The sequence below is a fragment of the Diabrotica undecimpunctata genome, chromosome 3 (genome assembly GCF_040954645.1).
Source record: "Diabrotica undecimpunctata isolate CICGRU chromosome 3, icDiaUnde3, whole genome shotgun sequence".
In the NCBI taxonomy this organism is placed as follows: domain Eukaryota; kingdom Metazoa; phylum Arthropoda; class Insecta; order Coleoptera; family Chrysomelidae; genus Diabrotica; species Diabrotica undecimpunctata.
The window spans coordinates 170,882,973-170,893,782 of NC_092805.1; the positions used below are offsets into that span (position 1 = coordinate 170,882,973).

The window sequence follows — 10,810 nt, forward strand, 5'->3', positions numbered from 1 at the left end:
CATACACTACTACACTGATCACTAATCAATGCATTACTGGTGCTGGCAATAGAGGACGGGTCATTTATATCGTCGGTGGTGATGTGGCTTGGGAGGAGGTTGGCGTGGGGATTACTCGGTTACCCCAAGTCACAATTGAGACAATTATCTGCCAAACTGAAGAAGCCATCTCCTTCCGAAGATGCTAGAATAACTAAATAACTAGACAAGACATCGCTAGAGTTCTTAGAAGCCTCCCACTCCTAACATTAGCCAATCCGAGAAAAAAGCCCTGAAAGAACTTTAGTCAAATCCAAATCTAGTCATTCTTCCCACCGATAAAGGAAATGCCACCGTCATCCTAAACACTTCTTCTTATATTAATAAACTCACAACTCTCATTAATACTCCAGACTACAGACCAATTCCTAATAATCCAACAACCTATCTGGCGAAAACAACAAAATCCATTATCAACAATCCCTCTCTTCTAGTTGACATAAAACAATCTTTAATTGCTCTTAAAAAGTCTTCCAGAACACCTCGAATATATCATCATCATCATCATTGGCTCCACAACCCATGGTGGATCTTGGCCCGTTTAAGGATAAGTCTCCATTCTCGCCTATTCTTCGCCTTGGCTTTCCAGTTTCGTACTCCCAACATTCTTCCTCCACCTGATCCTTAAATCGTGCTCTGGGTCTGCTTCTCCTTCTCACTCCATCTATTCTTTGGTTATAAATATGTTTTGGCGGCTCCATCTCATTCATTCTCTCTATGTGACCTAACCACCGCAGCCGGTTTATTTTGATGGACCTAATAATATCAGGTTTGTCATACAGGCGGTAAAGTTCGAAGTTATAGCGTCTACGCCATAATCCGCACTCTTGTACTCCTCCATAAATATGCCGGAGGATTTTACGTTCAAAGCATCTTAAACGTTCTTCATCGCTCTTTGTCATCGTCCATGTTTCCGACGCGTCGGTGAGGATGGGCTTGATAAGAGTTCTGTATAACACTAGTTTCGTTCTTTTTGTAATAGGCTCTATTTGCCAGATATATCCGTCTGTTAATTTCTGCACTTACTGCATTGTTCTGATTAATTTGTGAGCCTAGGTATATAAACTCCTTCGAAAATATATGTTCCGATCGTTGGATCGTCGGGTTGTGCTGCTTGTATATAATTTGATACTTTCATATACTTCGTCTTACTAGTGTTAACCTCTAGTCCCATTCTTTTTGTTGCTGCTTCAAGCGCCTTGAATGATTCGACCACGCCCGCCTTTCTTCTTATATATCGAATATATGGCCTACCCAAAATTCACAAACCCGATATTCCTCTACGTCCCATTGTCAGTGCATACAACTGCCCTACACAATTATTGGCCAAAACTCTACAACTTCTCGCCGAAAATGCTTCATCCTTCGATAAAATTTTTTTTCATTTCATCGAAACTTCTTAAACAATATCCTATTTCACCGTCAGACATTCGTCATTTGACCCCATGGCAGGAATGCTTTGGTGGAAACTGATTCATCCCTACCTACCTACCGTTTCTTGACGTTATCATAACGAAAAACCAATACCAAGGTTTTCATCACTCTCTTTATCGGAAACCCACCCACCCATACCAGTCGATCCTTGCATGCTAACTCTCATCATCATCATCATCATCATTGGCTTTTACAACTCTTCGTGAGTTTTTGCCGCGTTTACTATTGCCTTCCATTGATTCCGATCCTGTGCTATTATTTCCCGTGGCCTTACTTCCATCTTCTCCAGGTCTTCCCTGACTGCGTCTTTCCACCTTTTTCTAGGTCTTCCTGTCGATCTTCTACCATCTGGTCTTTCCCAAAACACATTGCTAATCAGTCTGTCGTCATCACTCCGTACCACGTGGCCTGCCCATCTTAATCTATTGGCTTTTATGTATCTTACGATGTTTCCTTTCCCGAAGAGAGTCTCTATTTCATTGTTGTATCTGCTCCTCCATTCATTTGTCACGCTGTCCCTGCAAGGACCATATATAATTCGCAGGATTTTGCGTTCTCATACTAATAGCTTATTGATTTCTTTCTTTCTCAATGTCCACGTTTCACTTCCATATGTCACTGCTGGTCGTATTATGGTTTTGTACATTTGGATTTTGGCACGCCTTGAGAGAAGCTTTGACCTTATTAGATGTTGAATGGCAAAGAATGATTTATTCCCCGCCAGTATTCGTATTTCAACCTCCCGTTCTCCTGTGTTTTCACTGGTAATTGTTGCTCCTAGGTATTTGAAACATTGACCACCTCAAAATTATGATCGTTTATGGTAATGTTTTGTCTTATTCGCTGTCGTTCCTTTTTTGATACGACCATGTATTTAGTTTTTTCTTCGTTTATTTTCAGGCCTACGCTTAGTGTTGCTTCTTCAAAGTTCGATACTATATCCTTAACTTCCAGTGTTGTCTGTGCTACTGCATCCTCATCATCTGCAAATGCGAGAATAATCTTTGCTCCTCTGGCAGTTATGTCTGGTTTGACTCTGGTATAGATTTTTCGCATTGCATATTCCAATGCTAGGTTAAATAGTAATGGGTACAGCGGGTCTCCCTGTCTGAGTCCGGTGCTTATGCCGAAAGCCTTTGAAGTTTTGTCTCCTATTCTAATTTGTGCAAAGGAATTGTTGACACACATTCGCGCAATCATGGTCAGCTTCTTTGGTACGCCTAACTCCATCATTGCACTCCACAGTTTTAAGCGATCTATGGAATTATATGCTTGTTTGAAATCTATGAAGATCTGGTGTACTTCTTTATTATATTCCCAATACTTTTCTAGCATTTGTCTGATAGTAAATATTTGGTCGATTGTTGATCTTCCAGGCCTAAAGCCGCATTGGTAATCGCCAATAATTTCCTCTGTATATGGCAGTAATCGTTTTAGTACAACTGAAGCTAATATCTTATATGTAGTACCGATTAGTGAGATTCCCCTGTAGTTGCCACATGTATCCTTTCTGCCTTTTTTATGTATTGGCACGATAATACAGCCACTCCATTCTTTTGGCATTATTTCTTGTTCCCAGGCTTCTTTCATTAATTGGTGTATTTTAGTTCTAAGTTCATGCCCTCCTTTTTTAATCAGTTCTGCATCAATATTGTCTAGTCCCGGGGATTTGTCATTTTTTAGGGTTTCTATCGCCGTGATAATTTCTTCCAGGCTTGGCGGGGGTACCTCTATCTCGGCCGTTTGGTACTCACAATTTGCTTTATTTCCATCCGCGTCTACCTGGACATTTAGAAGACTTTCAAAGTATTCAGCCCATCTTTCGATTATTTTATTTTCAGCTGTAATCATTTGCTCATTTTTATCTCTCACAAAGTTCGGTGTTCTTATATATGCACCTTTCTTATGTTGTCTTAATTCTTTGTAGAATTTTTTATTTTGCTTGCTTCTGTGTTCACGTTCTACTTTTTCAATTTGTTGTTGTAAATGTTGTCTCTTTTTTCTCCTTACTGTTCTTCTGGCTAAGGCTCTCTCTCTATTGTATTGTTCACGCTTTTCATCCGTCGGGTTTGCTAGGTAGTCGATTCTTCTTTTGTTTGCTTCTTTTAAGGTATCCTCGCATTCTTCATCAAACCATTTATTTCTTTTTGCTTTTCTCTTCCGACCTATACACTTCTCTGCTGTTTCTGTAATGATCGTTTTAATGGAGTGCCATTTCTGGTCTATATTTTCTCTTTCATTTTCTTTCGTTTACAACACCTGGAATCTGTTGCTCAATTCTAGTTGGTATTGTCTCTTTCTCTCTTCTTCTTCCAATTTAGACACATTCCATCTTTCGATCTTCATCTGTTTGTCTGTTGTTTGTGTTGAGATTCTAGTTCTGAGCTTGATCATCATCATCATCTCATCATCCCCCTTCACAAATTAATTCAGTCATTAATACGCTTGTCTCCAGATCAATACGCCTTTGCGATGATGCAAACAGACCCCCTGAGCTCTCAGCGAAAATCACATCAATGGAAGCATCCTCAGACATCAATCTCCCACTCATCAATTGCAACCCAAAGACTTAGACCCTCATCATACGAAACATATAGTTATTAAGCTCAACAGGCCTTGAAGGCATGTAAAATATTTTGTACTACTGGACAAAAAGCCTTTTCCCCAATAAGATTTGAATGTGATTATATTTACAGATTTATCCACTGTTCTACCGACGAAGTGGACGAGTACAAACGCACCGGCCAAATGTCACCCCAAATCCTGGCCGAAGCGACCCGGAAAAATCAAATGCCCGGTAGTCCACCGGTTTGTAATCAGTTCAAAAGGGGTCAGTGTCGACGGCCGTACTGCAAATACCGCCATATCACCAAGGATCAAGAAGAAGCCGAAATCTCTGGATTAGTAAACGGCGAGCCGAAGAAAGTACAATCTATTGTTCTTACCAATAACATGTCTGAACCCCAATTGGTCACGTTGGAATCACTACGAGGTGAGTTAATTTTTTTACTAGTTTTTATAGTAGACCACATACTAAATATGTTAATTAATTTTCAGGAGTATTTAGAAGAAACGGAATCACTTTTGATGACTACAAAGACGAAGGTCTGCCAGTAGTAAAAAGACGATTTATAACTACTCAGGAACCGGAAATTGTAGCGTGTGATATCGTCGAAACTAGTATGACGAGACCTCTTTTCAAAGGATACTTCGCAGGGAATCCCCCTCCACCTATGTTGACCAGAGCTGATGCAAGGTAAAATATTTTTGGCTTTTTTTTTTAGTAGAAAAATTGAACCAAAAGATTCTATAACGATTTATAATGTGACTGTCTATAGTATTTAAAATTAAGATTTTTTTCTATAGGACTCTAATGCTAGAAGAAGAAAACAACATATTGCACAAAGAAATAGCACAGTTGAAAAAACAGGTAATTATTTAAACCAAATGTTGCTGTCTAGTCTTGCTGAACCCGTATTTTTTTTAGGTGTCGGATCTAACGGCCACCAACGAATTTCTGTTGGACCAAAACGCTCAATTGCGTGTCAGTGGCAAGCGTAACGGTACCGTCAACGTACCAGCTGTTAGTATCACCAACACCCCTACGCCCCAAGTGAATAGAACTGTTATCGCTAGTGTGGCAACAGTTCCAGTGTCCTTGGCTACTGTTTCGACTTGTAATCCAGTCTCAGGAAACCATTCAGTGTCTATAGCTGGTTGCCCAGCTGTCAGTATGGCACCAGCCCAAATTTTAGCAAACAGTCAACAGATATTGGGTAAGATGTTTGTTCTAAACACACTTCCATCATTATACAATCTGTATGCGTCCTGATGAAGCATAAATCTAACAAAAATATTTTTCAGTGACTACAAACCCCACCACCCAACTAGCCATCGCGAACAGCTCTCAGGCTCAACTGGCCATAGCTCAACAAAACCTCGCTACGAACCTAGCCGCTGCGCAGCAAGCGGCGCAACCACAATTGACGTCACAAGCGCAGCAGCTCGCGTTGGCCACCACTACGCAGCAGTTGACGTCGCAGGCGCAGCATATGGCCAATCAGCAGCTCGCTTTAGCCAGCGCTGCGGGACCGCAATTGACGACTCAAACGCAGCAAATAGCGTTGGCAAATAACGCGCAAGCGCAACAGCTGGCTCTGGCGGCAGGGACAAATCAGCAGTTGACGTCTCAAGCTCAACAAGTAAGTTTACCATTTATTTCATACACAATATTTATGTATATGTTGGGAATAAGCCACAATTTAAGTTTATTTTTGACATTTCGATTTCAACTTTGGAAACCTTTTTTCCTTAAAACTTCTTCAAAAAACACATGAAAGACAGAACATTGGACTCCACATTTGCTAATTTCTCTGGTCTATTTAGCCTTATAGTTATTTAATGTTGTTGGTGTTAAAAACAATTTTTCTCTCTTTTCAGTTGGCGTTGGCCAGCACCAACCAACAGCTAACCTCCCAAGCTCAACAGCTGGCACTAGCGAGCACCAACCAGCAACTCAACTCTCAACCGCAGCAGCTCACCGTCGCCAACGTTCCTCCCCAACTCGCACTGGCCAGCACCAATCAACAGTTGTTGGCCCAACAAAACCTGGCCTCCGAAATCCACCGGAACACCCAGATCAACGCGATCAGTACGTCTCAAGCCATCGCGATGTCGAACGCTGCGTCCCAGCCGATGGTTTCCTATCCGATAATGACTCAAAGTATTAACCACGCTCTTACGCATTAGTTGACGGGTTTTGTGGATTTGACCATAGATATCATTCCTATTGATAGGTTTTCTTAAATGCATCGCCCGCTTTCAGCAAGGAGAAACTCAGTTTTGTTCTGCTACCAATAATGTCACATTTTTTTTTATTTGAAAAAATTAGCATGGAAACTAACTGACATTCTTTATAGTAATTTAATAACTTCAGACATATTGTACATCATACTTCATTAATGTGATATTAATGACTCAAATCAAAGACGACTTACAAAAAATGATCCACCATCGTTAGAAAAGTTATTAACATTAGAAAAAAAAAGATTGTAAGGTTATGAACTGGAGAGAGACATTTGATTGATGATTAGTGGACTTTTATAGCCCATTCGGTGTATCTTAGCATATTTGTGATATTATTCAGAATATTGCGTCTATTTTCTACTCATGCAACTTCCAACTGTTAAAATAAGTCGCTTTTTCATCCACAGTAGAATATATTAAACATGCTGCAATTTGATGAAGGAAATCTGTTTGGGCAGAAATAGAGCAAAGCAAGATGTGCACCAAAATAGCAACTGTAAAATGGAGAATATCGACGAAAGTGCACAAAATAGTATCGATGAGTACATGTGTAAACAAAATAATTGACACAATAGGGATAAATCAATATACTATCTGATTATGATCAGTAGGACGACCACGAAGAGGTAGTGCGATAACATTCTGCATGGGCTTAACAACACTATGAATTCCCGAAAGAAGGTTAATAAGAAACATATGCCAACTTCAATTAAGTACGATACGAATGATATGTCAAGTTAGGCGAGGTTATGTAAGTAGTGCTGACAGTCAACATGTATCGCAGAATGCAATGTTGACAACAGGGTTGTAAGATGTAGATTCCAAGAGTGTTCTTTTTTGGACATGACTAAAAATTTAACATTTGAGTCATGTTTTATGAGTAAAACGATAAAACTTATCTCCACAAATAACTATAACACGATTGAAGGCAAACACTGTAAACTTTATAAATCATGACTTATATACAAGGCATATTTATTATATTAGCCAAAACATAGATTTAATTGGACAAATTATTTTAAATCAAAAGAAATGTCCATTACAAATTAATACCTTCTTACATCTTTATATACAGTTTTTTTAAATTTACTTTAGTAGTTTAAAGCAGTATAAAAAAGGTAAAGACTTACTGTCTTTACATTTACATGATTTTTTTTTGTTTCGCTGTAGACTTGCGGGTTCTTTTAATAGAAGAAAGGCTGTCTTCCGATATTAACTAAACTAAGGTAGGTTTCTCAGCAATAAAAAACCAAAAAAAACTTTGTTTCCACTCCCATCTCTGGAGTGATATTTTTACTTAACTTTTGATGGATTGAACTGGAAATTGTTGATACTAGGGCACAAAGCCCCAGTACTTGGCCGAAGAATGCCCAAATACCGGCTTGTTTAAAAGCTCGACGGGTAATAATTTCAATTACCTCACATGTATGATTTTTGTTGGTACAACAAAACTCGCCACTCTCATACCGAATTATATCTATACAGGGATTAGTGGAATTTAGAGGAATCTGGCAGAGACATTTGGCAATTTGTAAACAAACACTTATTGTGCTTATCTGTTAAACGCACTATTTATAGAGAAAATGATTTAAAGAGGACACGATTCAGTGCAATTGAGACTTGTACAAATAAACACCTAGAGTACGGCTTCTCGTTCGGAATTTAAATGTTTCCCTTTTGAATATTCTGAGATGCCATTCGACTGTTAATGATAAAATACCGTTCGAATATATAAGTGGAAGACTCCGAATGAAAGCCTTTTACAGGGTCGCATAAAAGTGAATGCTTTTTGAATTAAATGGAATTTAAAAAAAAAATATAAAAGATGTTTGAATCGTTACAATACAAATAAAAATGTGGACTTTTAGTTTAACAAAATAGGAATATCAAAAGAATATTTAAATTATCTTTGCTGAAAGTGATGATGTATTGTATTCATTGTTTGTTTATAAGAGTTATGGCGTTTTTACCTTAGTTAACACATTCGACTTTTATTATGTAACTTTCGAAACCAATTTAACAATCGTAAATTATTCATGAAAAAATTTTGAATTAAAAATCAACAATTTAAATTGATACTTCAGCAAATAAGACCTAGACCTTTTAACTAGTGTTTATCAGTCTCTTGGACTTCCTCGATAAAGTCTCTTAACTGATTCTCCTTGTGGCATTCTTTCCATGCGAACAATCTGTCTGCTCATCACCAAATGATGTATATTTTTATAAAACAAATACCCACCAGAAGATGCTAGTCCAGCTCATGCTCTTGTGATTTTTAGCTGGTCCTCAGTGTCCAGATCTAATAAGTCAAACTTACAGTGCCAACTAAAATGCCAGGAAGGTCCAACAGTGACAAAACTTATTAACAGTCGAAAAACGTATATATGTTAACAAATTTACAGAATCTCTGCTAACATATGTTACAGTTTTCCCATATAATTACTTTTGGAGCTTTAAAATTAGCTTTTGGACACAATCGTCGTCATCTCCATTTCTCGAAGTCCATTATTCAATGCTCCTTCTTTTTTATTATTCGAAAAGTGCTGTATTTCTATTACTTTAGTGAAAAGATCATAATTCGAGATTACCAGGTCCAGAGAGGAAGTTTTTGTATGTGACCAATCGACCAATATGATTCCTTTTCGACCCTCAAAGATGTTGTTATTTTTTCCCCTCTAAAAGCAGAATTTTCCATTTTTCTTTCTGATTTTACATGTATATAGCACCAGTACAGATACTATATTGTTGGGAGACAGGAAAGAATCCACTTCAATTTGAAAACTTTCGGAAATTAACGCGCCGAGGAGTCCAATCAGTTTTACAAAGGATATTGTTGGTCAATATCAATATGCGGATTGACTGCTGGATAGTCAACTACACATAAAATTCAAGCACATAGGCAGATTCTAGAAAAGTCACTAGAATATAACACAGATACACACCATCTCTTCATCGACTTCAAAGCAGCCTATTCACCTAGTGTGACAAGTGTGTTCGCAAACCGACAATAAATACTGAATCAGAGACTCGTTACGCAAAGTGACGAAATGAATGATTGGGCAACTCTTACCCGTGAGGTAGGTGAATCGAATGAATAACGAAGTATAACGGATGCCGCCACCTTCATCTAGACGCGTGAGATATTCGAGTCACCGAAAAGGTGTCCGTTCTACTACGATGAACAAAAAATTAAATTTAAAATACTATAGAGGGCGGTCGGGAAGTGTTTATGGCAATGTTTGACTTTGTGGAACACCCTGTATATTTGAAAATAATTTTAAAATGTTTGCCCATAATTTTTTTTTTTAATTTTTCTATTGAAACATGTCGAAAACTTTCACTATGCAATACCTTTCAGGTGTACTAAAGGTTCATTTTAAATGGTCTACAGACCAATTATATTATATAAGATAGAAACGCCATAATCTGATGGAGAATAAAATTTTATTGTTTGATTTTAAAGATATCTATGGGTTTATGCAGGCTTAATTTGCAACTGTGATTTTTGGTGTCCGGAGTGATTTTAAAACGTAATTTAAAGGTTGAAATGTTGGAGACTTGTGCTCTTACTGACTTTTCAAATCGAAGATCGAATAACCAATTGTTGTTGTCTCGACAAATAATATTTTTCATTGATATTGACATTTTTTATCTCTCAGGTATTATACTGTTTATTTATATTTCTACGATTTAGACGAATCGTCAATATCCCAGAAATTTTAGGTATAAACTTGACAAAGACATCCCGTTAGCAAGTAATTTGATAAGTTGACAGTTATGTTACAACTTCTCGCCTGTTGGTAATTATGGAATCTGCATTGCCTGCATATTTCAGGTGACGTAGCTATCATAAGGTAGTTATAATAATTCTAAAATTCCTGGGTTAAAAGGTATTCTAAATTCTCTTTTAGAAATAAGTAACATCGCGTAAGTGGAGTATATTTTTAATACGGATTAGAACATATTTTTAAAGAAGTTATGACAAATAGGGCTGGTATTTCTCCGCGTCCGTTTTCTAATGTTTTAAACTAAAAATAAACTGTTCTCAGAGAAATACTAGCCAATAAATATTTATAAGAGATAGTTTCAAGTATATCACAACTCTGTAAAAAAAGTAGTAACTGAAAAGATTAGGTTTGTCGATTTTTGGGTTCTATGATGAGAATACGTTATATTATGACATTGACGTTGATTATAGAAGGCAAAATAATGACAGCTGATAGGTCTATGTTAGTATATTCAATCGTACCTACTTAAGAAATGTAAATCTTCCATAATTTGTATATATAGGTCATAGTTAGTAATAAATAAAATATTTATTGTCTTTTGCTCTTTTATTTTGCTACACAAAGATATAATCTATATCGATAAACTGACGTTTATAAAATAACCAATAATATTTGACACTAAGTTTAATTGATAATGATTCAGAATAATGAATTTTAACTTTGGTAAGACCTTGATGATTCATATGAAGTTCTTAAGGCGTTGACTCTAACTTACCTAATATCACAAAGTTAAAACACAATGT

General features: G+C 37.3%; 1 protein-coding gene across 1 annotated transcript in view; it reads left to right on the forward strand.

The window, feature by feature from the left end:
* LOC140437814 (uncharacterized) overlaps window positions 1–10,603 on the forward strand; it is a 46,826-nt gene extending 36,223 nt beyond the window's left edge. Inside the window, exons 4-9 of the mRNA XM_072527567.1 lie at window positions 4,170–4,465; window positions 4,531–4,729; window positions 4,840–4,903; window positions 4,961–5,249; window positions 5,338–5,675; window positions 5,914–10,603. Of these exons, the coding sequence (XP_072383668.1) occupies window positions 4,170–4,465; window positions 4,531–4,729; window positions 4,840–4,903; window positions 4,961–5,249; window positions 5,338–5,675; window positions 5,914–6,222 (1,495 nt within the window). The 3' untranslated portion in view covers window positions 6,223–10,603. The remainder of the gene's footprint in view (window positions 1–4,169; window positions 4,466–4,530; window positions 4,730–4,839; window positions 4,904–4,960; window positions 5,250–5,337; window positions 5,676–5,913) is intronic.
* The last annotated feature ends 207 nt before the right edge of the window (window positions 10,604–10,810 follow it).